The sequence below is a fragment of the Gambusia affinis genome, linkage group LG21 (genome assembly GCF_019740435.1).
Source record: "Gambusia affinis linkage group LG21, SWU_Gaff_1.0, whole genome shotgun sequence".
NCBI classification, from domain to species: Eukaryota; Metazoa; Chordata; class Actinopteri; order Cyprinodontiformes; family Poeciliidae; genus Gambusia; species Gambusia affinis.
Window position 1 is genome coordinate 22,443,135 of NC_057888.1, and position 27,721 is coordinate 22,470,855.

The 27,721-nt window shown below is 42.5% G+C and overlaps 1 protein-coding gene across 2 annotated transcripts in view; it reads right to left on the minus strand.

The window, feature by feature from the left end:
* Nucleotides 1–2,856: 2,856 nt before the first annotated feature.
* The window catches only part of tgfbr1b (transforming growth factor, beta receptor 1 b), a 36,586-nt gene continuing 11,721 nt past the window's right edge, over nucleotides 2,857–27,721 (minus strand). Inside the window, exons 2-9 of one of the 2 annotated variants that reach the window (XM_044104284.1) lie at nucleotides 22,164–22,412; nucleotides 20,382–20,639; nucleotides 17,070–17,300; nucleotides 16,590–16,757; nucleotides 16,182–16,338; nucleotides 12,181–12,305; nucleotides 11,934–12,064; nucleotides 2,857–9,525 (exon numbers count right to left, since the gene is read on the minus strand). In XM_044104284.1, coding sequence (XP_043960219.1) covers nucleotides 9,400–9,525; nucleotides 11,934–12,064; nucleotides 12,181–12,305; nucleotides 16,182–16,338; nucleotides 16,590–16,757; nucleotides 17,070–17,300; nucleotides 20,382–20,639; nucleotides 22,164–22,412 — 1,445 coding nt within the window. In that variant the 3' untranslated portion in view covers nucleotides 2,857–9,399. Of the gene's footprint in view, nucleotides 9,526–11,933; nucleotides 12,065–12,180; nucleotides 12,306–16,181; nucleotides 16,339–16,589; nucleotides 16,758–17,069; nucleotides 17,301–20,381; nucleotides 20,643–22,163; nucleotides 22,413–27,721 lie in introns of both variants that reach the window. The other variant, XM_044104282.1, reaches the window with a different exon arrangement.

The window sequence follows — 27,721 nt, forward strand, 5'->3', positions numbered from 1 at the left end:
GAGATGGGGTTAGTAGGACTCCACAAGCCTTGTACTCTCTGTGCGGTGCGGCAGGTTCGCACTGACTGCATGAACTTTTACAAGGTTTTCTGTGTGGTTTCAGGAAATGATTGTTTTCTACTGTTCTACTGTGACATTTGCCGTACTGCGCTAAAATCTGGGGAGTGTTAGATAAGAACTCTGTTTAATGCCTGGGGAAGGATTGCTAACCTGATACAGTGATCATTTTCCTTAGTATGATTTTCCAAGGTAATAATGAAATAATAAAAAGTCTCATAACTATATATATAAATATAGCTACTGACCAACTCTCTATCTAATGGGTCCAGAAAATCTCTAACCCTCCGAGTCTTACCCTGAAGCAGGTCTAGGAGAGATGTGTATTTGTTATAAGTTGCATTCTGATCCTTATTGTTATGTGCAGAATGGCTTCCCCTGTCTGACTCTGCTGTCTCCCACTCACATCTGAAAGGCCTGTTATGTGGGCAGGGGATCGGTGGAGTGGCAGTACCAGGACCGGCAGTGGAAAAGAGTTCAGAGTTGGGTTAATAGTGAAGCTATTGGTTGGGTGTACCAGTTTGTTAGAGGCGTGTGCTGCATCCTCAGTAATGGCAGCTCGTGGGTTGTGCTGTGGTGGCGCAGGGGTTAAGCACAACCCATATATGGGAGGCCTTAGTCCTGACATGGGCGTCACAGGTTCGATTCCCGGCCTGGCGACCTTTGCCACATTACCCACTTTCCCGTCAATTAACTATCAAATAAAGCCCAAAAAAGCTTTTTTTTTTAAAAAAAAAAGGAATAGCAGCTCATACTTATGCTAATAAATCATTACAGTACTTTTGGGGTTTCGTTTTTTCCTCTCCATTTTTTTAAGTCTCTTTTTTGTACACAGAAAAATCAAAGCAGCTCAACCAAAAGAAAAGTTCAAGAAAGTTTTAAAGTGAAGTAATTTTTGAATCCTCATTCTTGCCTTCGTGTCCTCAAATATGTTGTGCCCCTTTTGGACGTAACACAAGCTCTCCTTGGGCTGCCAGCGTATTGTGGTGTGAGTGCCCCAATGATCGTAGGAGTTATGCTGTCTGGGGCTTCATGCCCCTGGTAGGGTCACCCAAGGCAGACAGGTCCTAGGTGAGGGACCAGACAAAGCGCAGCCCGAAGACCCCAATGATGATTAAAAACATTGGACATGGCGTTCCCTCGCCCGGACGCGGGTCACTGGGGCCCCACTCTGGAGCCAGGCCTGGATGGGGGGCAAGACGGCGAGCGTCTGGTGGCCGGGCTTTTTCCCATGGAGCCTGGTCGGGCTCAGCTCGAAGAGGAAACATGGGTCCCCCCTCCAATGGGCCCACCACCTGTGAGAGGGGCCAAAGGGGTCGGGTGCATTGTGAGATGGGTGGCGGCCGAGGGAGGGGACCGTGGCGGTCCGATCCTCGGTTGCAGAAGCTAGCTCTTGGGACGTGGAATTTCACCTCTTTGGTGGGGAAGGAGCCGGAGCTAACGTGTGAGGTCGAGAGGTTCCGGCTAGAAATAGTCGGCCTCACCTCGACGCATGGCTCTGGAATCAGTCTCCTTGAGAGGAGCTGGACATACTTCCACTCTGAAGTTGCCCAAGGTGAGAGGCGTCGGGCAGGAGTGGCCATACTTGTTGCTCCCCATCTCAGTGCATCTCGGCGCCTGTACGTTGGAGCTAACCCCAGTGAACGAGAGCCTCTCTCTGCCTACGGGAGGGGGACGGGTCCTGACTGTCGTTTGTGCTTACGGGCTGAACGGCAGCTCAGATTACCCACCCTTCTTGGAGTCCTTAGAGGGGGTACTGGAGAGTGCGCCTCCAGGTGACTCCCTTGTTCTGCTGGGGGACTTCAACGTTCACGTGAGCAATGACAGTGAGACCTGGAGGAGTGTGGTTGGGAGGAACGGCCCCCCTGATCAGAACTCAAGTGGTGTTCTGTTGTTGGACTTTTGTGCTCGTCACGGATTGTCCATAACGAACACCATGTTCAGCATAAGGGTGTCCACGTGTGCACTTAGCACCAGGACACCCTAGGCCGCAGTTCGATGATCGACCTTGTCATCGTTTCATTAGATCGGAGGCCGTATATCTTGGCGAAGCGTCTGCCGACAAGCAGGTGCTGTACTGGTCCGTCATGGTGAAGAGAGAGCTGAGCCAAAAAGCGAAGCTCTCGATTTACCAGTCGATCTACATTCCCACCCTCATCTATGGTCATGAGCTTTGGGTCATGACCGAAAGAACGAGATCATGGATACAAGCGGCCGAAATGGGTTTTTTCCGTAGGGTGGCTGGGCTCTCCCTTAGAGATAGGGTGAGAAGTTCAGTCATCCAGGAGGGACTCAGAGTAGAGCCACTGCTCCTTCACGTCGAGAGGAGTCAGTTGAGGTGGCTCGGGCATCTGGTTAGGATGCCTCCTGGACGCCTCCCTGGGGAAGACCCAGGACACACTGGAGGGACTATGTCTCTCGGCTGGCCTGGGAACACCTTGGGATCCCCCGGAAGAGCTGGAAGAAGTAACTGGGGAGAGGGAAGTCTGGGCCTCCCTTCTGAAACTGCTACCCCCGCGACCCGACCCCGGATAAGCGGAAGAAGACGGATGGATAAGTGTATAAATATTACCCACAATTTTCTGTTGATTTTCATAAAGTCTCATGAAAAGTGTTTCATTTGTAATATTTACCAATATTTCCTAGCTAAGCATCTCAAATATAAATAAAATAAATAATTTCATTCCCTTTCCAATCTTTGATAAGAAGTTGGACAAGGACAAGACTGGTGTAAAGGCTGAGGAAGCTGCTGGACAGAAGAATTAGAAAACTACTGACCTGAATAATAAAGCAGCCAAAAACAGTCAAATGAAACTTTCTTTATTCACATCATTTTCTACTCCAGCTATGTTAGAAATAAACATAATTATCAATCCTCTAGTTCCTATGTTGATGTCTCGTTCATCTGTACACGCTATTATATAAAAAAGACTAGATAATACGCTTAGAAATCCAACAGTTTGAAGGTGAGGAGGCTTTGACAGTTTGAGAGGTTTCTGATTCATCAGTCCATCCCATCGCCTCTAGTCTCTTCCACTCTAACGCTCTCCTGCTTTTTTTTATTTTTCTTGGTTTAAAAATAAAAAACAACAGAGGAAATCTGGCTACTGTACCCAGAACTCTGACGGGTTTAGACATTTGAAAAGCACTTTGACTGTACAACTCACGCAGAACACAACAAGTCATATACAGAGCAGTGGGAAAGGAGGAAGAGTATACTGCTGGCGCACAATACACACAATACAATGCCATCTGACAGAAAGTACCATTAAAAAGAAAATATTTAAGCATTTCATAGAAACAAAAAGAGAGCAGTTGCAAACTTGGAGTAAACAAATAAAGCCTATATATACAGTGAGGTAAAACACATTTGTCTTCAATCAGAGGTATATTCTTTTTGATTGACTTTTTCAATATGTTAATTGCTGTATGCTTTTCACAAAATTTGTCAGCTTTCTGATGCCATTTATAAAGCTGTCAATACAATCACACACAATTACATGCAATCCTATCTTTCCAGGTGAAAAGTAAAACACTCATCGAACTTAGGCACCAAATAAAACATGATAAAGCTTTCAGCTATGCCTGGCACCACGCCGCCCTAACTGCAGCCCCACCTAGTGACCCTTGGCTCTCTGACAGCAACCACAAGGACAGAATGAAATGATCGCCGGCCCTGACTTGGCCTGAGTCACAGTGTGTCGACGGTGTTAGCATAGGTAGGCTGTTCAATCTGTGGGATCTGGAGAGACCCGACTCGCCCAGAGGTTGCATAAAAAATAAAGACCCGTGTGGCATACTGTTGTAAATGCCAGTCTTTGGGCTGAAATTTGCAAGTTGTGCTTGTTGACTTCAGTGGGCTGATACGTTCTTGACTGTGATAAGTTGTCCGTGCATGGTTTGAAGTTAGTTCATGTTCAGGGCCTCCAAGGGTAGGGAAGGGAGAATGCTTTCTGTGGCCTGAATGTTTGATATGGTACAAGACTGATCTGACTGCATCTGCTTTATGGGGTTTAAATAACTAAACGGCTCAGATAAAGATTTTCCAGATATTTGTGCTGTTGGATGCTTTGCTCTCTCATTTTGCTGCTTATTTACCCAACTGCTTCCAGTCATCCCAATATTGCCTGCTGCTGCCTATTTCACACAAATCAAGGACTGTTCTTTCATCTAGTGATCAATTTTTCTTTTCCACTCTAAATACCTAAATGTTCAAATATTGTATGGCACTATTTTCAACAACCTGAATCTAATTAAGCATCTGCTTAACAGAAAAACAAAGAAAAAATATTTTTCAAATAGTAAATTATCTGCTGCATTATAATGCAGAGAAAAACAGAGTACTGGTCATACAAGTAAACTAGATGCTTATTAACCATTTATTGAGAGCTACAAGAAAAGCTGACTGGGTTTCTAGAAAATAACGCTACGGCATCAGCTAATTTAAAGAAGGAAACATCCCAGTAATGTTGTGGGTCTTACGGAGGACTTCAGCCTATCCAGTCTCTGGGTCACCAGTGAGCACACTCTGGGACCAAAGGCTTAAAGTTGGCATCAAAACAGAGGTAGCATCGGTAACATCAGTCAGTAACTGACAAGCCAACTATGTTTCCAACAATCTGATGCAATCGCCAATCTGTTATTGTGTTTTTTCAAACTTGGTTTGAAAAAAAAAAAACACAATCGCAGCTCCAGCTCCTCTGGAAAGAATCCTATCTTTAAACCCTGACAAGCACACCAATTCAGTTTTGAGCTAATCTAAACCTTAAAAGGGCAGTTAAGAAGAGTTGTGTGGAAAGGTTAGGAGTAGTTACTCTGACCTGCAGTAGATAGGATTCACCTCAAGTAGATTGAAGAGAAAGAAGTCTGGACAGTCTGGGAGATCATAGCTTGTCAGGATGTCTTCTAAACCAACGTGAACTTTTAACCTCTTTAAACAATTCCAATCACATCATGCTAGAGGATTTAGAGTGCTGCTTTAATGCCATGACACTTGAAGTACAGTACAGACCAAAGGTTTGGACACAGAGTTGTGTCCAAACCTTTGTTCTGTACTGTATATGTAGTACCAAATATTGTTCCCAAGCAATCCTCTGAAATACTGCATGCATGATGTAGTAATTATGATTGGTTCAGAACTGTGTTTTGGGTGGAATCCAAACTTCTTTTTCTTTTTCCAGATTCTGGTTATTAAGAGTCATCTACAACAAGTTAGACACCAACTACTTGCAAACACTTCCCATGACATTATTTTAGAAAAGAAAAGCCTGAAGGCAAGGGCTGCAGTGAGGCGGGGCCTTTGGTAGCTGGCAAATGTTAAAAGTCAATTGAAGAACATGGAATGACAAGATAGAAAGGCAATAAGGAACACGGGACAGAGATTCCTGTAAAAAAAAAAAAAACTAAAGCAACAAACAAACAAACAAACCCATTTCTTTTTTTCTCTCTTTTTACATTTAAGTTATCTTGGGTTTTGGGGGAAAAGTTGCAAGGCTGCTGGTGACTTTAAGACAAAATGAATGTTGTTGTAGTAGAGGCATACCAGAGGTACAGTTGAGTTGAGCTTGTTGTTGTTGCTAATCTCCCAGAGAATGACTTTACAAATGGAATAAATATGAAGCAAAGCCACAGTCGCCACAGATAAAGAGCAGGGGACGCCATGGCTTCTTAAAGGGATACTCTGACATCGTCTTTAATTCCAATGTTTGACCTCTGAACCCACATAAACTAAAGATAAATGCTTGGACTTCATCAAGTATTTAGGAAAAGTACTTCAACCACTTCTGTAGATGTGACACTCTCTATCAGTACACTTTGACTCCGGGTGTATGACCTCCATTTGACCTTTTCTAATACTGCAAAATGTTATTCTTTGTTTAGTCCACAAGATATGGCATAACTGAATATGCCATATCTGCTCCTGACCGTTTTCCATGTGATTAAGAGTGATATGCTGATAGAGATGACTCAAATGAATGTGTGTGTTTGTATGTGTGTAGGGGGATTGTTCTGATACGCCAGAGGTTGTGTCAGAACAGAACAGGGCAGGATGAGAGGAAGTGCTGCCAGCACCAGTTTGGTGGAAAAAAAAACAATCTTTGTCTTGTCTTCCATAATTAATTTAGATGATGGAGCCATGGCTGACGAGTAATAAAAAGAGCAGCAGAAATCAGGTTTTCTAAAGTCTTCCTCTACTTGAACAATTACATGTTACAACCTCTAGAGGTGCTGCTGTATCTATTTCTACAAACATCTGCAATGATCTCCTAAGAACACTTGCTACAAGGGCTTAGAAAGCAGGTTATTCTACCAACCAAGGAATTCATCACTGTGTGTGTGCGCGTACAGTTAATGCTGAGACGACAATGACCAGCTGACCAAGTAGATCGAGCAACATGTCACAAAAAATAATCCGATCAGGCAAAACGAGGACATTTACATGAAACCAGAGCACAAAGTCCACTCAGAGAGGCAGATAGCAGCACATTAATACATTATGAATCAAAGAACAGTAATACAGAGAGAAACAGACTGATGGAGACCCACACTGCCATACAGGTGGACTGCACCTGGAGTGGGCCTGAAGTGCACTTATTGATAACAACAATTGAGAGACTGGTTTGGTTATGAAAATTACAATCTGGCACATAGAACTAGTTGAATATTGATGACTTCCTGTTTCTGATTGGAGACTTGCTTTGGAGCCATGCTAAAGCCAGGATCTGTTCATCTGGATGGCAGTGTGGGAACAGGCAGACAAACTCTTAAATCAGGTGCTGCATATACATCGTCTGTCTTTTACATACATCACTACCTTTATTATAGTAATCAGTTATATATAGATAGATATATGTATATATATATATATATATATATTTTTTTTTTCTTTCTGAAAAACAACAACAACAAAAAAGATTCTAAGAGCAGAAAGTGACTCTTTTGCATTGGTCCCTTAAGGCTTGCTCAGCTGAAGTAACAAGGTTGTTTTCTATGAATCATAAATGTACATTCTGATAGAAAAACACCATGCAACAAAACAAGATGAAAATAATAAACACCTGGAAAACCTATGGCTTAGTAAATATCAGGTTGCTTTGACTGAATCTACCTCACTGCTTTCTTGTTGCAAATTTTCTCCAGGTTGAAGAAACAAAACTCTGAACAGAATCCATTTATAGAAAAACATCGGTAATGCTTCCAAGTCTCTGAGCGCCACTGACAATGTGTGGCTGTTATGTTTTTCTAAGTGCAGCCAGCTGGAGGCGCTGCAGAGCAGAGGAGGAGCTGGGTGATGAGCGGTTGCAGAGGTGATGGGGTGGGGAACTGTCTCTAATAAAATGGCACCAGAGCGTCGGCGGGCCGGGTGTGCATGCTGCCACGGATGGTGTGCTGTATGTGTTTCCTTTTGCTACTCGTCCCTACATCTGGGTGTGCATAGTAGAAGCTCAATGTAAATCCAACAAGCACACACACGCACACAGAGAACAAGTATGCCACAGCAGCCGACATGAGAGGAGTTGGGTTTTAAAGCACTGGCACTTTCCGGTTCCGGCTGGTTTGGAAGGCATGGTGGCAGCTGATTGTTGTTGGTCTTGCTGTTTATGTTTTAGCAGAGCAGAGTATAGAAAATAGACACATTTATCTACTGTATATTGCATATGTTGCAGCATGTTCACCAAAAATGAATGAGGTCACCATGTCCGGTTCAGTTTAGCACAAAAAGTCCCCTACCACCAGAAAGAAAATCCAAAAACAGACACAATAAATTAAATTCACCTGTATGACTGAGTGACGACATGATGAAGAGCTTTAGCATCACAACCTGACCATGAGGCCTCTGATGGGACCCCTAGGTCGCCATCCAAGGTAGAAAAACTGTATAGTAGGGCTGCAAACATTATCCCTATTCAAATCTGTTAGAATAAATAGAAAAAGCAAAGATCAGCCTGTCAGAGAGTCAAAGAGCTCACAGCTACCAGCTCAGAGTGGACCAACAGCGTGAGGACTGGCTAGCTAACCCAGAAACACCTGCTTGGTGAAGAGCTGAGTAGCAAAACAATCATATTCTGGCCATCTGAAATCTACAGTTAAGCTCAGCAGATGTTTATATACTAGTAGGATGATTAACTAACAAATATCCTTTTTGTAACCATAAAATATTTGAGATAATTTCAGCAACATTACCAATAATTGTTGCTTTTCTGATTGAAGTAAAATTAGTTCCTGTAGATGTTTTTGCTTTGAAGTGTCAGATGGTAATTTATGAATTAAAGCTGCAGTGAGAATGTCCTGCAGGTCAGAGGTCTCTGCTCATTCACAGGTTCTCTGATGTTTGTATCTAACACTAAAAGAGATTATAGTATCAAACACACCCCTAACATCCACCCTTTGTTTACTCTTCATTCAAATGAAATCAAAGCTCAGGATGATGGCTTCTAAGTGTAGCCAACATCCTGCACTTAGAATGTTGTTTGCAGTAAATAACAGTATAACTACTGTTGTTGCAGTAAATAAGTTTATTATTAAAATACTATTTATTGCAGTAGTTTATCTGCAATAAATAAAACAATATAATCTATTGATCAGAGTTGATTGGGTATTTTCAATGTCTGGCTCTTTGACTGGAACATGTGTAATCAGGCTGACCCAAACAGCTGCTATTCATTCCATTCTTCCCATGATGTATCATGGGAAGCATCATGGGATGATGCATCATGGCATGGCATGCATCATGGGTCATCATCTGTTTCTCCAGATGATGACCCAGGCACCTTAAGGACACTGGAGCTATCTGGCTCATTGAGTAAAATAATGAGACATTTCCTGTCCCGTAACGCATCTCAGTGGCCACACAGAGTAGTCCGTGGAGCAGCTGTCACATCCCTTACAAGCTGATGACACTCTTGGCTTCCTGGGAGTTGCTATAGCAACGATATGACACAAGGTCATTGTCCCAGTAAAAAGCACATTCAACGCTACTTAGAAAATCACAAGTTCTTTCCCTAACATCTCCAGAGCTGCAGCCCTACTAAGGGGAAAGGTTTGGATTGTTTACAGAAAGGTTTATGGTGATGATTGAAGAGGATGCTCTAATGAAACGTCAGAGATAGGAGGCTTCCTTACGTATCTCTACCATCCCCCCAGGCACAGACCTCCTTCATCAGATGTCTCCAATAGACATCAGTCCACCTGCCCAGCAGGAGACCAGCCTCCTCAGGCAATGAGTGAGACAGAAAAAGTCCTCAGCTTCCCTTCAGGACAGGCTGAGGCCTCGTCAGGATGGTATAATGCTAATGGTATAGATCCCAGTCAGAGATGAGTGTGTGTGTTTGTGAGCTGTGTCTACATCTTGATTCCCTCCTGCTGGCTGAGCTGAGACAGCGTCTTCTTGATCCGGAGCGCGGTGAGCCGGGCAGCACCGTTGGCGTACCAACACTCCCTCATAATCTTAGCCATGACCCGCAGAGCCTGCACACAAGAAGAGACACACATCAGCAGCTCGTCCCCCTCCTCACACATACCGGACCTGCTCGGGTTGCTCCCAGGGACCAGAGGGAGGATAAGGGTGCAGCAACACCCTGAAGGCTTATGGTGTCGCACTCCAACACACTCCAACAACACACCATCAGCTGCTCTACCAGAGGTGGAAATTGGCACCTGCCAGCAGCCAAATACAGGTAAATGTAATATTGTTGTAGTGCAAACATTTTCCCTTCCCTTCCAGATCCGTTTACCAGTTCTGAGACCCAACCCTCAGTGTCATCACCTTGAGAAATGAGATTTCGTTAAGTATAAACCAGGTTTAAAGGCTGATAATTATCAAATGTTACAAGTCATATGAATAGAACAGAACAGGGTGACATTCAGCATCCAGCGCTGGGCTCCACTCAGCTCACCTTAGGGTGACACAGAGTGAAGTAAAGATTGCAGCGACTTCTGCTTTTATCTTCTCCTCATTCTGCTGCCTCTCTAAGGAGAGTTGGTCTGCTTAACCAGCTTTTGTTTATGTGTGAATATCGCCAGTCTTACATGTTAAGGTTATGTAATCGTGCAGCAGTGTGCATATAAGCAGATAAAAAAGACAGAGTACGGACACAGTAATTTATCCATGTGCAGATTGTGGAAGCAGTTGGGGTACAGTGAGGTCATCATCTCCTGGGAGCTGATAGCACCACATGGATTCAGCACCTAAATCAATGTGTTGTGTGTGTGTGTGGTGTGGTGTGTGTGTAGTAAAGATAGTTTGTGTGTGGCCTTTGAACTCTTTTTCTAGTGTTTAAATGCTTTTTTCAATTCACGGGTCAGAAATGACTCATAAGATAATCCTTGCACCCTTGTGGTGTACAGCCACCATGAAAATATAGACAAAAACAAAGTATCACTTTTACGAATGACAGGGTCAATTTAGGAAAAGTCATAAAATTTCAAGTCAGAAAAAGATTGTTTAGGGCATTTTTTCTACAGCTTAACAATGCTAGTGGGTCACTTTTGACCCGCAAGACAGCACAAGGGTTAATCAGTCACTACAATCTTACATTTCTCGCCTTTCAAGTTGAGAAATGCGAAAACACACAAATGATTATAATGAGCCAGTGTTTTCCATTTTGCTGTTTGTGGTTGGAGGTTTTGAAGTTTGTCATATTTGTATTGTAAGGTCAGGTTTGAATGATTGCCAATCAATATCATCAATGCTTATTTTGCTACCATGTTTTGGTGCAACAAATACATCAGTGACGTCTTGTTACAATGACCTTTCACTGATCTGTTTTGTTTACTAGAAACAACAAGCTCCTGTTAGAATTTTAAGCAGTATTTTAAAAAGAGTTTAATAAAGGGTTGATCTGCTCTCTAACAAACAGATCATTTGTTAAAAATAAGCTCTGTAAACCCAGACATCCCAACTATCTGCTGAAAGCTGGTCCAGCAATCAGACCAGAGCTGGGGATATAAACAGCAGCTGCTTTCTCTGAGTCAGAGAGAGAGAGAGAGAGAGAGAGAGTGTGTGTGTGTGCGTGTGTGTGTGTGTGCGTGTGCATGTGCAGGCGCGTGTGTGTGCGTTTGTTTCTAATACCTTGTGGGGACCATTTCCCTGAAATATACTACGTTGTGGGGACACACTGCTCTTTGTGGGGACTGAAGCCTGGTCCCAAAAGGGGAAACGCTGTTTTGGGTCAGGGGTCAGATTTAGGACTAAGGTGTGAATTGAATTTTGGTTAGGATTAGCGTTAGGTATGTAATGGATAGGGTGTGGGGAAAGGTAAGGGTAAGGTTTAAGCTGTAGAAATGAATGGAAGTCAATGGAAAGTCCCTGTAAAGATAGCTGCGCAAACATATGTGTGTGTGCAGCCGTGTGCGTGCGTGTGTCAGACTGAGACCATAGTACTACATCCGAAGGCTTCCTTCAGCCCTCATTAACACTATCTCTGTCCATCAGCTACGTTAGAGCCAACTGGCATAACAACACCCACACAACATCTTCACACTTCTACTGCCGGATAATGCAGAGATAGATGGAACTGTGGAGCTCTTCTCATCACAGTTACATATTTTCAGCCATTAATTGAATATAGATGTTGGATATAAGGGAGCAAAGAAGAAAGGAGAGAAATGTAACTGCTCTGTAAATGGAATGACTAAATTCTGTTGCAGTTCAGGATTTAAAATAGTAATGCGTTAAATTACTCGTTACTGAAAAGAGTCATCCGATTGACATCACTGATCACAACACACTTCAAATGAACACAACAGAAACCTGAAAGTCATGTTACAGTTAATCATGGTAGTGTGGTGGCTGTGTTCCAGTAGAAGTCCAGCACATCACTGGTGCTGGTTCTGTTCAGAAAGCAGTGATTCAGACTCAACCCCCTCTAGCCTACCTCACAGCTCTGCCAGCGGTTGGGAATATTTGGTCGAAGTTTCTGCTCGCAGACCACCTTTTTCATTTCCTCCACTGATGGATCTGACTGGACCAGGTCATAGTAAGGTAGCTGGTAGTCCTCATGAATGCCTGACAAAAAAAGCATGGAGCCAAAATAATTAGCAATATTCATTCCTGTATCCAAATTTTTCTAAACTTTGAGCGTTTGGGTCCGCTGTAACCAGAATTTTTGATGCAGTCCTCACCTCCAACAGAGCAGCGGCTGGCAATCTCCCAGAACACCAGGCCCATGGCGTAGATATCAGCCCGTTTGAACGACTCAAAGTGCTTCATGTTGATGGAGTCATCCAGCACCTCTGGAGCCATGTACCTGACAGGGACCAACATGGACCGTTACCCAACACATTTCTTAGCATGGAATCAGGATGCATTTCAGACACAAACACCAGACAGTGACTGGTGTCAGTACTTCGTTCATCCATAACACTGCAACCCATAAAGCCAAATATCCGACATATTTCAGCCTGTGTACATTCTGGCTGGATGCTTCTCACTTTAACATTCCAGCAGGGAATGTATTTAATCCAGATTGGACTAGAACTGAATAAATGGCATCTTTGCAACAGAAACCATGTCCATGAAACACCCACTGAAGCTCCTGGTTGCTTTAATGTACAGTAACTTTTGACTACAAGCACACTGCGTACTTGGAGTAAACATCTTTCATTCTCAGCCTAAGAAAGGAAACCATTTCAAGACAACAAATGCCTGCATTTGGAGAGGACTTGCTGTGAAGTAAATACTCCAGCACAGAGCACACTAGTCATCAAAACTGCTCTGGTTCTTACAGGGCCATGTTTGCACATCATCAAGCAAAGCCAGCATGAAAGAAGCTAGAGAGCATTCTACAGTTAATAACGTGAAAACTGCAACTCTGCAGCTAGGAGATGTTTTTCAGCTCTTTCTGTCATTAAATCATTAAAACAGTATTAGAGTGCTGCTGTTAACTAACAGCTTCCTCCACGTGTGGCTGGATACACGGCGCTACTGACTCAATACCAGAAACATCAACATGACTGAAACTAGTTCACTATGACAGAAATGTTTGTTGGCTGAAACTAAAGACATTCCCTTCAGGCTGGCAGGAGAGTCTGTGAAACAGAAGGTCCTGGGTTCGATGCCCGGCCGGGGGTCTTTCTGCATGGAGTTTGCATGTTCTCCCTGTGCATGGTGGGTTCTCTCCGGGTTCTCCGGCTTCCTCCCACAGTCCAAAAACATGACTGTCAGGTTAATTGGTCTCTCTAAATTCTCCCTAGGTGTGAGTGTGTGTGTGCATGGTTGTATGTCCTGTATGTCTCTGTGTTGCCCTGCGACAGACTGGTGACCTGACCCCGCCTCTCACCTGGAATGTAGCTGGAGACTGGAACCAGCAACCCTCCCGACCCCATTAGGGACAAAGGTGAACACACTTTTTAATTTTTGTGTGGTTTTTTCCCTTTGAGGAGACATTTCATAAAACAGGCAATGACTGTAACGCAGCTAATTTGGGACTAGCACTCTGGTTTTGGGAGAAGAGGTTATAATCAGGTCAGAGTTATCTAGTTGTGGAGCGGCCCTTTTCTATTATTTTTAATAATTCTTTTGAATAAAAAATGATCAAACCCAGAGATAGTGGTGGTGCTTTTAATGTCTTCTCAGTATGATCTGGGAAACTTTATCAGATAAGAAATTTTGTCCTTTTATTCTAATTTATTAAACATTTGCTGATGTGTAACTGCAGTACAGTTTTTTCTGTCAGTCTGAGTCAAATTAAGGAGGGAAGTAAGTAATTAAGTAAACTTTATTCATATAGCATCTTTCCCAGTCAAAGTGCTGCACAGTAAGAAATAGTAAAGAAAACAGTAAAAGCAATTAAACAGGCAGATTTTAACTTTTGTTTCATCAAACACATACACTGCCTACAGAAAGAAAAGAAAGTCAACACCAAAAGCAAACAGATTACAAACACTAATGTTCTGTTGGACTGCCCTTAGCTTCGATTAAGACTTTCATTCGCTTTGGAAATAGTTCAAAAAGCTTTTGCAAAGTCACAAGATTTATTTCCATCTAGTGCTGTAGTCATTTTTCAGAGGGTGGGAGGGCAGAGGGCACAGTGCAGCCTAAGAACTGCACAGCACGAAAAGATGAATGTCCTGTTGGGAGGTGAAAACAGGAAGACCCTCACCTGCTCTGCTATCATATCAAGCACAAATTAGAATGTTAGCTAACATCATCTGAGAGCAGCACAACCTGGTGAGCAGCAACACTTTAGAGACAGTATATGTTAAAAACATACATCATTTTGTTGTTGGAATTAAAGCTGATTATGAGAAATTAAATAACTCTAGGTCATATTTTTTTCTCCTTCATTGTAGATTAAATGAACGTGATTTAGACAGGCAGCACCTTTGAGAACAAGAAGCTGAAGCTGAGCAGAAGTCCCTCAGAGCAGAGATAGTTTCCTCTGTGTGATGTCAGGTGAGTAAAAGAGGGGATGTTGGAATACTGACAGTGGACATCACCAATGCTTGCGGCATTGGTGATGTCCACAGGCAAGATATCACCAATCTTCTCCACAGAAGATTATGTATCTTCTGTGGAGAAGATAAATAAGTGGCAGAGCAAGTGGTCCATGTGCTGCTCATCAGTGTTGAAGTGTGGTCAGCAGGAAGTCGTGTGCCTGGAGCCGAATTCAGCATGCCAATAGAACAAACCTGAGGCACAGTTTGCTGTTTTCATGCGGATTAGGCAGCTCACAGAAACCATCACTAGGTGGAGCAGTAATGGCCATCAGGGTCCGACTCAGGACCTACAACAGGAGAAGTCAACTAAAATAGGTGTTTAAAAATGATATTGATGTTAGCTTAGTTGAAAAATAATTTATATCATGTATAAAATTAACCTTGTTTTAAATACAGGTTGCATAGCAAGGCAGTTGGTAGGCACTGTTGCCTTCCAACAAGAAGGTCCTTTTTTCACATCCTGGCCTGGACCTCACTGTTGGGGGAATTGGTCTCTCTAAATTGTCCATAAGTGTGAGTGTGTGTGAATGGGAGGCAGTGCCAGGTGCAGAGATGCTGTACTAAAAATAAAACTTTTGACAACAGCAGACGCTGCAGAGCTACATGTGAGCTGAGCAAAGTCAGGTGATCTGTGCAGGCTGCCAGTTGTAAATGACTTTATTAGCCTAACTGTAAATAACTGAAATAGTTAGAATAACATATGATTGGAGTGCTGTGGTGGGGCAGAGGTAAAGCACAACCACATATGGAAGTCGTCAACATGGCCGACACGGGTTCGACTCCCAGCCTGGTGAATTTGCCACATGTCTTCCTCCTTTCCATAACCTACTTTCCAGTTTGACCCCTCTCAACTAAATTCCACCAGAGAAAAAAAAATATAGACGACTGCTTTCTTTGTGCAGTCTGGGTGCTGAGACAGTGTGACGTCGACTGATAATCCCTCTGTAGCTACACATTATACTAATCAGGTTGTAGCAATACTTCGGTTGAAGTCTAACATTTAATTTAAAAAATCATGCAAATGGAAATTATTGAGCTCGTTTTAATTCATCATGCGATTGATTGATTTTTTTGCTTATTGCGACAGGCCTACATGTTCAACAAACCATTCCTAAGCAAAAACAAAATTCGAAAAAGTTGTTTGTTCTTTATTGTTTTACTCATCTTCTAGGTGTCAGATAATGTTCAGTGTTGACCAGACTGAAATGTAGCATGGGACTCAGTATGGTAATGGAATGAATATTTAATGAAGAAACTTCTGGAGCACACAAGAGAGGCGTAGGAAAATTAACAGAGGAAACAGTGAGGAATACTGCAATCTGACCACAAGAGCTAATCACAGGTGAATAGATGCAGCTGGGGGAGGGAAGTAGAGATACATGGGAAACTGCTGGAAGACCAATTTCTATATATATTTTCATTTTTGTTGTCTATATTGTTTGTCTGTCTCTTTAGCACATCTTTTATTTCAATGCCCCTCTCTCTCACCATCATGCATGCATTTCATTACCAACTCAGTCTTCATATATGGCCAAGCTGATTGGCCCCCCTCACAAAATCCAATGGGTCTGCTATAAAGCTAGTTAGACAGCGAGCGAAGTAGAGGAGAGACCACTGAGGGACAGAAACGGCTCACAATGTGATCTGGCACTATTTAGACAGGCTGATGGAATGAAAACACTTACCTTTTGGTTCCCACTCTGTGGTTTGGAGCGATGTCGATGGTGTCGGTGGCGGAGTCGTGTCGAACAGCCAGACCCAGGTCAGCGATGCAGCAGGTCCCGTTCTTCTTCACCAGGATGTTCTTGGACTTTAAATCTCTGTGAGCGATAGCTGGCTTTCCTGCACACACAGTTAGAACGTCAACAGTTGCCAACAAATTGTCGTCACCACAAGAATCAATCTAGGTTTAAATACGATACTGAGTTAGTCAAAGATAATTTTAACAGAGCGTTCTGAAATTGGAGGATTTAAATCGGTGAGATAAACTTGAATTTCCACAACAATTTTAGAGATTAAATCAATTAAAGAGAAAATATGTTCGTATTAATTGATGTTTGAACTCTATTGTAAAGCTGTGTGTAGCGGCTCACCTTGTGTCCCTACAATCTCCATGTGAAGGTGGGCCAGGCCGCTTGCGGTGGACAGCGACAGCTTGATCATGCCCTCCACAGTGACCGTGTAGCGGTTCAGGTAGTCAAACAGGGAGCCATGTTCATGGTAGTCTGATACCAGCCACAGCTGAGTCCAGGTTCCGTTATCTGCCCACACACACACACACACACACACACACACACACACACACACACACACACACACAACCATCATCCACAGGATGGACTAGACTAGAACACTCCTCCCCCCTTCGTTGTGAGAGGTGCTGTTCTGATTGGAGAAATCGAGATGAACTGATAATCCCACACTAATGTATAGAGAAGATGGGTCTCCATTGTTTAATGTGTAAGTTCTTAAACTTTAATCATTTTCATCTTCACTTAATGTCTTGCTAAACATTCCTTTGACTAAGTTGCTGGTATAGTTTTCTCACAAAGGTTGCTGAGGCCTCGGCTCACCTTTGTTATCGGCAGCGATAAAGCCCAGGATGTTCTCGTGGCGCAACATGACGGTCTGGTAGATCTCAGCCTCACGGAACCAGGAGCGCTCTTCTCTGGAGGAGAAGATCTTCACCGCCACCTCCTCCCCACGCCACTTACCCCTCCACACCTCGCCAAAACGTCCCTTCCCGATGCTTTCCTGCAGGATGATGGTTCTGGCGATGGTCCGCTGGACCAGCAGAGGCAGGCCTGCAAGGAAAACCCACAAAACACAGGAGAGGCTCACAGAGTTGAAAGGCTCTGTTCCTATTGGACTCAGCATCTTTTCTGAGCTGCCAGATACAGAAAAGTAAGGAAACAAAATCCAAATGTTTGTCTTTTTACATTGGGACTGATAATTTTTTCTGTTGCTGTGTGCATGCTGTGGATGCACAACAGCATTGCTAAATGTGCAGAAATCTATAAATTAATGAAAACTACCAATTACGTCACAGCTTCACCTCTTGAAGTTAAACATGACATTCTTTTTCCACATGAACATAAACGACTGAAAGTAAAACCTTGTTTTTTATTGCGATTATTTCCTTTATTTAGCCAGGTAAAACCCCAGTGAGATCCACTCAACGACCTGGACAAGAGTAAAACCAATTAAAGCATACGCACAAGTTTAAAACAAATTAAAAACAGTTCAAAAGCAATGACATTGTTGCATGGTTTTAAAACTGCTGCATGGTGTTGCATGGTTTTAAAACTGCTAGAAAAAGAAATAAGATCTGAAATTTTTAGTTCATTCTGTGCTATAAGAGTCATTACACTAAAAGTTTGCTTCCCTTTTTCTGTGCAAACACATGGAACATGCAAAAGAAAAATGTTATTGGAGCGTAAAGAATGGAAAGTAACAGATCTAACTGTTCCATTACCATTAAATCCTAATTAATTTTTAAGCTCCTCTTTCATTTCTGTTTTGAATGCAGTACTATTTAATAAATTTGTGTTGAGCCTCCATAACGTGTTTTTAGGGTTTCTAATTACCGGTAAGTTAATTTTCATATTTAAACCAGAGTGATCAGAAATGTCTCTTTGTCCTATTAAACAGTCTTAATAGGACAAAGAGACATTCCATATGAGAGACATTCTGTGAGTCCCAATTCTTGCAGGATTTTTTTGAATTGCTTTTCAAAGCAAGTCTTTTTTTGCTCTCTGCTAGTTGTATCCATTTTTGGTGTTAGAGGTAAATTAAAATCACCTGCACATATACATGTGCCGTCTGCTTCTGTGGCCACAAGACTAAGTATCTCCTTAAAGAAATCTGTACTACTACCAAGGGGGGGCATATATATTACATAGGGTGATCTTTTTCTGTTCCACCTTCCCCTTTAACAACACAAATCTGCCTTCTTTATCTTTATGCTCTGAAATAAAATAAAATCTGATATTGTTTGATGTAAGAATGGCCACCCCTCTTTTTTTCCTGATCTGTGAAAAGCAAAATATGTTTTTCTATAACCCATTTTCTTTATTTTCTCATGTTCTTCATTTGACAAATGTGTTTCCTGTAAGAAACCAATGCCAACCTGCTCTCGTTTAAACTTTGAAATGATGTAGCTTCTTTTAATGGGATTTTTTGTACCATTCACATTCAACGTCTGTATATTATAATACTGCATATCCTCTAGACACCAATATGTTTTTTCCACCTGCATGACAACACTCCTAGCCCTCAGAACACACAAAAAACAGAAATACATAAAAACAGAACTTGCCATAATAATGAACAGATAAGTTCCAAATAAGAGTGTCCCTTATTCCTCTTAATGTAGGGGAAGGTGCCACTACGTGGGGCCCCTGCCTAGTTGCCTACTTAAAGGAACAAAACTGAAAAGGTTAATTTAAGTCACCTGCATCGGTTCTTCATTACTCCAACTGTGAAGGGGGAGGTCACAGTCCTCACCATTCTCCTGTGCAGACACAGCCACCCCGTGATACGCTGAATGGTACTGATCAGCCGACCTGAATCTCTTGCAGCAAGGTGATCAAATGTTTCTTTGGTGGAAATAAGGAAGATTGTTTATCCATAGCAACGTCCTCTCTGCTTGGCCGCTGGAACACCTTCAGCTTTTCCCGTGCGCTCTCTCGCAGGCCAGGCGCGTTTCCAACATGTCGCGATCCCACTATATCCGTTGCCAGAAGACTGTTGAAGACAGAAGACGGTCCCACCATGAATCCACGTCTTCTTAGGTGCGGCGCAGCCTCCGCCGCGCTGCTGTAGATGACCACGGAGTCAAAGTGCACGCGCATTTTGGCCATCGGGGTTTGGAACTGGATAGCGTTTTCTTTGAGTGCTTTCTTAACCGGAGCATACTCTCCCCTCTTCAGTTGTATGTTTTCAGCATAATCGTAGTAGAAAAATATACGTTTTTCTTGTATATATACAGGCTTCTTCCATGCCGCATAGAGAATTTGTTCTTTAACGTTAAATTTCAGGAAGCGTACAACTATGGACGGAGATGGAGCACCCGCTGGAGGCTGCGCACCCAGCGCTCTGTGGGCTCACTTTATCCCCAGATTCTTGTCACTGTCTAAGTCCAAAGTTCAGTTTTAAGCAGGTTTTCCACATACCTCTGCATTGAGTTACCTTTTGCATTTTCAGGGATGCTATATACCTGCAAATTATTCCGGCGTGAGCGTCCTTCCAAATCCGTGATCTTCTCCTGAAGTAATTTCTGGTCATTTAGCAGCTGGATCAATAGCATCTCTCAATCCAATGTCCCATCTCTCTTTCTCTGCCATGCTCTTCTCCATTGCTCCAAGGCGCTTACCCATCTCCTTGGTCTTGTTGATAGTGGCGTTAACCTGTTGATTTATTTCGTTTGTCAGCTCGCTAAATAGGACTTTAATTTCCTCCTTTAAGCTCATTCTCACTTGCGCTAACTCCTTCTTTATTTCTGATATGAGGTCCTGCATGTCCTCCACCATTACTTCACCCACCACCTTTCTTAGTGAGCTAATTGTAGCAGGCAAGGCCTCTTCTGCCATCTTCTCTCCTCCCTCGACCGCATGTGTTCCGCAGGCTTTGTTTTTGTGTCGCATTTCTGAGTTCCGAGACTGGACTCGTCCCTTCTTGTTTTAATCCCCACTCATTCTTCTTGAGAGAGAGTTCCTTTTAACGCATTAACAGCTTGGATTAGGAGGCTTTTATATCTAGTGATGCAGGACCTCTTTTCTATGTTGCCACACTGTTCGCCATGACACCGGAAGTTCCAAGGTCTTTCAGAGTATTTTAGTGAATAGTTAAAAAATAAAATGTAAGTGCAGATAAGTGAGCAGTACCTGATCCAGAGCCGGATGTGGTCATGTCATAGATGAGGTCTTTGAGTGTTGTTCCAACAGTGATGAAGGGGTGATCTATAGAGGGGTCTTCCTCATTGGGTACACGGTGGTGGAGGGCCCCTGCTCCGCCAGCACCCAGACCTCTTTGGTTGTGGCAGATGTAGAATGCCAAAATGAGCAGCAGACACAGCACACACACTGGGCATGCAATCACTGCAGCAAGGGCCACGGGGCTCAAAGACTGGGGCTTTTCTTCTTCTGCTACAACACACAAAGAAGAAAACAGAGGGATATGTCATGTCTTGGGCCCAGACATGGCGGAACAAGAAAAACTGAAGAGCAACAGACAGGTAAAAACTCACAGCGTTTAAGCTGTTTATGCAAGGCTCCCAGAAGGGAGGAGTCACATCAGGACTTCCTGTGACGTCACAAAAGAACAAAACTCTGCTCTAGTTTTTTGTTGTCACTAGAATCCCTGTCAGCAGTTGGATTTTTTTTGGAAGTACTTCCACACAGCTGAACATATTCAGGTCCAAGTGAGATCTCTGAATCCAGGTATTAATGTCACACATTGCAGCTGTTTGTGTGCTGCTTTTTTAGCAATAGCAACAAGACTGCATCATCTGCATTTATGTACATCTGACCATCATTCTGGTAAGTCATTAATGAACAACAAGCTGAAAAGCAAAGATAGCTACAAAGATAGCGACCCCTGTGGCACCCCATAGCTGTTCTGTACCCTCATACATGTTGTTAAACATGAAATTAATGCAGTTTAATCCACCTAAAAGAATAGCTAAAATAAGACAATTTATTAAGCAATACATGATGTTGAAAGCTTTCTGGAAATCAATAAAGGTAGCACCAACACTAACTGTAACCAAATTTGATTTCCGGTTTTCCACATCACCATTTCATTTGAGTGATCTCGATACATTACTCGATAGTAATGTTTCTAAAACATATGAACTATTACTGAAATGCTTAGCATTAGTTTTGGTGAGCCAGGTAAAGATGAAATCTCTTGCTAACAGGAGATTTCCTTCTTTGTGTCACAATCTTTAAGCTTAGTAAATGCTGTTGACATCTGTGGTGAGAGAGCCATCTTAAGACCTATACACTCAATGGTAAGTGAACATGGCTGTTCTATTAAGCGACACTTTCTATTCCCCCACACAAACACACACCCCTCCGTTGTAAAGAAATCATGGTCTGGCACATTCACAGATGGGGCATTATTATTATTATTATTATTAACCAGATATCAGACAAACAGAGAACGTCAGACATGGACTTCCATAATAAATGATGGATCTGATCACACTTTGGTGAAAAGCAAGCTAGGCCTTGCATTTCACCCATCAACCCATCATGATGGGTTGATGGGTGACATACAGATCAGTGAACCAGTGTCAGGATTTCTATGCAGGACTCTCTGGGACTCACCCACTTGAATTCTGCTAAAAGTCTGCCTTTATAATCTCATTTCTGTGGTTGTGTGTTCTTGGCCCAGCTCTGTTTGAAGAGTCTCAGGTGAAAAATGTTCCATATTTAAAGAGGTCACAGTCTGAGTGAGCTCTTTATGTCCTCAAAGTTGGTTTCACTACAACAAGCCTAAATCCAAGGGAACCAGACATTCAGTCATTCTAACTCAGTCCTTTATTCAAACACATTTGTTTATTCCCAGATGAGTTTGGTCACATCGGCTGGATTATTTTTGTTGAAAAGTCTAGAAGCTGTATGTTAGCAGCTGTTGTGTGAGGTGTTGGTGCGGATACCTACGAAAGACTGGGAAATCCGGCTCCTTGTTGCAGTAGTCAGACGAGCAGCACATGGGGAAGATACCGGTGTCTGTTCTGGAGTTCGGGGCACATACGAAGGGTCTGTCTCGAGGGATCAGTTCGCTGTCATGTATGCATTGACGCTGTTCTGAGATCTGCTGGCTCCCCGACTTCTTAATGGCCACAAAGCAGACGCCATCTGTGGTGCAGCTGGAGTTGGCGCTGCAGCGGTCACAGTAACACTGGAGGGCTGCCGAGGGATCAAAGAGCAAGGTTACACCTAAAGTCTGTGCAGCATGGCACAGGAAACACATTCAACAAAGCTCTTCTCTTTTTCAGCCACACAAACTGTCAGGACTGGGAACACCTGAGGGAACAGTGCAGCTAGAATATGAACAAAAAACATAACTCTGATTTATTTATCTAATAGTGATTAAATACAGTTGGAGGAAAGGAGGAGACTGTAAAGATTTTTTAATACTCTGTTCATTTTTCTTCCAGACCTGGAAAATACTTCTAACCAGTTCCCTTTATTTCCCAGCTTAACAAGTCAGATCTTGTCACACTTTACATTCAGGCTACTGACTTTACACACTTATCCTCCACATCCACATGCACACACCCACGCACAACCACACATATGCCAAGCTCCAAACAGAACTACTGTTCAACAGGGCATTTTATACTGTCGTTTTTAAAAAAATCTCAAACATTCTTTGCAAAACAAAAAATGTAGGAATGTGCTAGTCTTTGATCTGACTCTAGTGTTTGTGGAAATAAACATTGATGCTAAGGGTGGAGTTTATCACAAGCTCCAATTTCTTAAAGTTGTTATCCAACCAGAGCCAGCACATTAACAACTTCATCCTCATTATCATCCATCATGGTTGTTGTTTTTCTTCACACTTTCAGTGATGTTTGTCAAGTGTTCAGGTCGGATGAATGGCTGTACAGACACTGGTCAAATCTAAAAAGGTCAGATACATATCAGACTTAAAACCACATATCAAAGTGATCTGGGTTGCATTTCTAAAAATCCAAGCTGTATTGTTTAGACTGTCGTAAAAAGATTAGATACAGGTCGCATTATGGTAAAAATGAGATTTGGGTCACTTAAAGCTACAGTGTGAATCAAGCCTACTACTAGTTCAGTGTCAAACAGGAACAAACTAAATTTTATCTTATTTGCATTAAAGGTTGAGCGGCAGGTTTAATGTAATTTTGCTACTAATTTCTTCTCTTAAGTCACATTTTTCTAGTTACATGTCTGAAAAAAAGAAATAGAAATTTCAATTTGGAAAACTGGTCATTTCTCACCAGCTCAGACCCTCAAATCCAACATGACTGATGGTTTCCGTTATAACACAGTTCATGTGCTCTTCTGTTAGAATATGAAGTCCCTCCCCATAATCAATGCCCTGGAACAATTCATATTCCTAGTTTGCTTTACAGCTAAGCTTGGCTTCTAATCATCCAGTTGCTCATATCTGCCTGGTAAATAGTCAACAGTGACATTTTTTTGAGAACCACTGAATGCAGCACACATCCCAGCAGTGGTCCTCATACCACAGTTTGAGGAGCATAGCAGTTTTCTCTGACCCCCTCCAGCAGGCAAGGCGGGTGAACCCTAAAAGTATTCTTGATGCTCAAGGACACAACGACAGAGCAATCCACTGGCTCCAGGAAAGCTCTGATTCATGCCTCTTCTCAGCCTGCCTTACATCTGATCAATCACTGACTGACTTCCAGACAATGTCAGAATATTCCAACAATCCTGAAGTCAGAAACTCTTCAGACCATCCAGTGATGCATCAGCTGGCTTGGAGATGGCGATAAAATGCATTCTGGTCTGCGTCTCCAGACAGGGAGCTGGACCGGCCCAGACATGCTGCCAGTATGAAAAACAGCGTAGTAGAGCTCACATACTGGAGTGTGTGAGTTTCCATCTGCTACACAGACCGCCCACTGGCCAGTCAGGTAAACCAAGTCTGTTTTGATGAAAAATTGAAAGCTTTTCTTAATGTATTGCATTAGAGCATCATGTCAGACATGGTCTTTGGGGAGAAAATAACAAAATTAGCATTTTGGTCAGTTTTTTAAACATTAAAAATTGATCTAATCTCTTCAGCAGGACCTGAACTGTAAACCCCCCTGTTTCCCTGGCCTATGTTGCTTCATGTGTTATGGTGAAGGAATGAAATTGATATTGATTTGATCCATGTCAACTCACTGTGTTTGACAATTTCTCTCTGCTTCCTGGCCTCTGCTGAGAGTCCATGGATAAGATTAGATTAGAACAGACTGCATCCCAGCTTTTCATTTCAGTCATCTTCTAGGCTCCCTGCACTCCCAACTACTGCCACATACATCCATCTTGCTTCCCCTTCACTCGCTCCAGCCAACACATCATAATTAGCTAAATGGTTGCTGCATACTGCCTGCTTCAGGTTGGCCACAAACACATTAGCTGTAGTGGGGGAATGGAGATGCTACATGACTCCTGGTAATAAACACAAAGCTGCACAAGTCCCCTGGAGGACACTTCACACCACATTATGTGGAGGCAGCCCAATCTGATGAAGCTGAGAACAAATCAAATAGAAGGTGTGGCAGAAATGAGCAAAAGGACAGAGATTAGATTGATTTCATTCAGCTGTTTACACACTTAACACAGCAACTGCTTAGCTGCTGCTTCATCCTCTAAAGCACAGGTGTCAAACTCCAGTCCTCGAGGGCCGCTGTCCTGCAGTTTTTAGATGTGCCACAGGTACAAAACACTGGAATGAAATGGCTTCATTGCCTCCTTCTTATGTAGATCAGTTCTCCAGAGCCTTAATGACGTAATTATTCAATTCAGGTGTGGTGCAGAAGAGGCACATCTAAAAGTTGCAGGACACCGGCCCTTGAGGACTGGAGTTTGACACCCCTGCTCTAAAGTCTTCTGGTCATGACTCATTGTAAATGTGTGTCTCTGTGAGTGCAAGAGGCCTTGTTTTTGATATACTACAAAGGCCATTTTCCAAAAACGAAAAAAAAAAAAACACATTGTGGGGAACAACTGCTCTTTATGGGACCCAAACCTGGAGACCCCATAAGAAGAGATGCTGTTTAAGGGTTGGGGGTTAGGTTTAGGACTAAGGTGTAGATCCTCCAATACTCACTGCTGAATGAGTCCCAGATGCACCAGTCCTCTAACGGGATTGTTATTAGTTCAGCTATGAGGAGCAGAGTGTAACATCAAGTCCTTGAAGTTGCTGTGTGTGTGTGTGTGTGTGTGTGTGTGTGTGTGTGTGTGCGCGTGTGTGTGTGTGTGTGTTCAGAACACACTGCTGTTTCTTTATCTAAAGCAGAGATGTATGGACTCAGAAATGCTCTGCCTCGAGTTAATGAGGAAGTGAAAGCTGAAATCATGCCACAGTGCATTGCATCTGTGACTGTGTTCTTCACATCATGTGATGCCTGACCACTGACCACTGGTCATACGGAGAGGAAACAGCAACAACAGTCATCTGGAGAAAGAAACTTTGTGTTTTCAACATCTACAATCACCAAAATAACAAGACTTAAATGACTGACATATTTCACTCTATGTAGGATACACTCATACAAAATATGAGCCACTTTCTGAAATGAGTGAGAAACATGCTAAACTCCATGCTATCCTAATACTGCACTTGTGTTATTTGAGATTTCACTGCAGAACACACTCTATATCGTGTGGAATGTAGAACTAGCTGTTGGTTACATTCCACTGAGTCTGGAGATGTTGTATAATCAGATCAATACAGAGCCATGGCTTAACCACATCACATCAGAGCAATCTTTCAAACAGCTACGATGGATGTTTGTGTACTGTGCTGTGTCTGTGTGTGTGCGTTTGTATGTTTGGTCTGGGCTTTCTGAATCAGTCACTTCCTGTCTGTCTGAAAGCTGAGCCTTGTCATGACAGCCTGTTGTGTGACCCAATGCTACTTGCTCAGACAACTGTCCCTCATGCAACTTAGTTTGTCAAAATACAGATACAGATGATGCTTTCAACAACAGACTGAACTGCAGCATCTTGCTGAAAACCATGAACTATGTCAGCTTCCTCCAGTCTGCTCTGTCCCTTCTAGATGAACAAGGATGTCAAGAAATTATGTCTCAACATGTAAAAAGGATCATATATATCATACGTGTACCACTTTTATTCATTAAAAAACATTGGGTGGTACAACTTGAAGGGCTGTAGTAATTCCTCAAATGATTACAATACTGTGATTATTAAAATTCCTCAAAGCAAATTATCTACCTCAAAACTTAAATCATATTTTACATTTTAGCCACCGTATTCCAGACGGATGATCATTTCCATTTTGCCGCATTCTCACTTCCGCCTATGAGTTGTTGATGGATTCAGGGATTTTCATTGATTGATGATAATGTCTGGGTTTTTAGCGTTTCTCACAGGACCAATAGGTGTTCTGTGAAAAACTTGGAAAAATTAAATATCCTACCATCCCGGTTGCAACATATGAGTGGCGGTACATAGCAGGTAGATGTGTTTCTGTGTGTTACGAAGTTATCAAAGATATATCGCTCATGGACACAAAATTATAAATGTCTGGGTAGAGTGAGAGTTCATCTATTAAACTGACAGAAGAGTAAGACATAAATCAAAAGCTGAATTATTAGAAGTCTCTTTGTGACACTTTGTGTGTGCTTTATAATTAAATTTAATATAATTTATGATTTTTGAATAATTTGTATCTAGCTTAACTTAAAAATTGAGCTATAATTGCTATAAGTTAATTTTCTAAACTACAGAAAAATAATTATTAACAAATATAAAAAATTGGGTCTATGTTGATATCTGATATTAATACTGCCAATGTAACAGTATGTACCAATATCTTACTTTATCAATTTTTTTATTTGATTACTAAAATAATTGTTTAAAACAGTCCTAATTAAAATAATTTACTCTCTAGCTGCAATAAAAACCAGGACAAATCGCCTAAAAAACAGTTTCTACCAGATGACAATCATGGCACTAAATTTAAAGGCATAAGAACGAAAGTTACTACCGTAACTACGGTTCTATGAATCCCGGATGACCGCCAGAGGCGGTGCTTCAAGCAATGAATGATCATTCTTGCGCATGCGCAGGTCGAGTACTAATGACAACAAAGTCACCTGTGACCTGCCGGGGACCCACGTGACTCTATATAGTCACGTGGCACCCGGCAATCAATCCCTCAATCTTCTCGCGAGAAGCAGAGATTCCGAGGGACCAAGCACTCTGGCGCTCATCCGGGATTCATAGAACCGTAGTTACGGTAGTAACTTTCGTTCTATTTCATCCCTACTGACCGCCATAGGCGGTGCTTCAAGCACTGGATGACTCATATCAACAAGGTCACGAGGAATCAGCAACATTCAAGGGACAACGACTACACCACCCACCCTAGTGTGATGTAGAGGCATGCTGCTCCAGGATGCCTTGAAGCGGATGGGGTGCAGCCACAATCACCCTGTAGAACCAAGTAAAGGTACTAGGTGATTTCCAGGAGGCCGCAC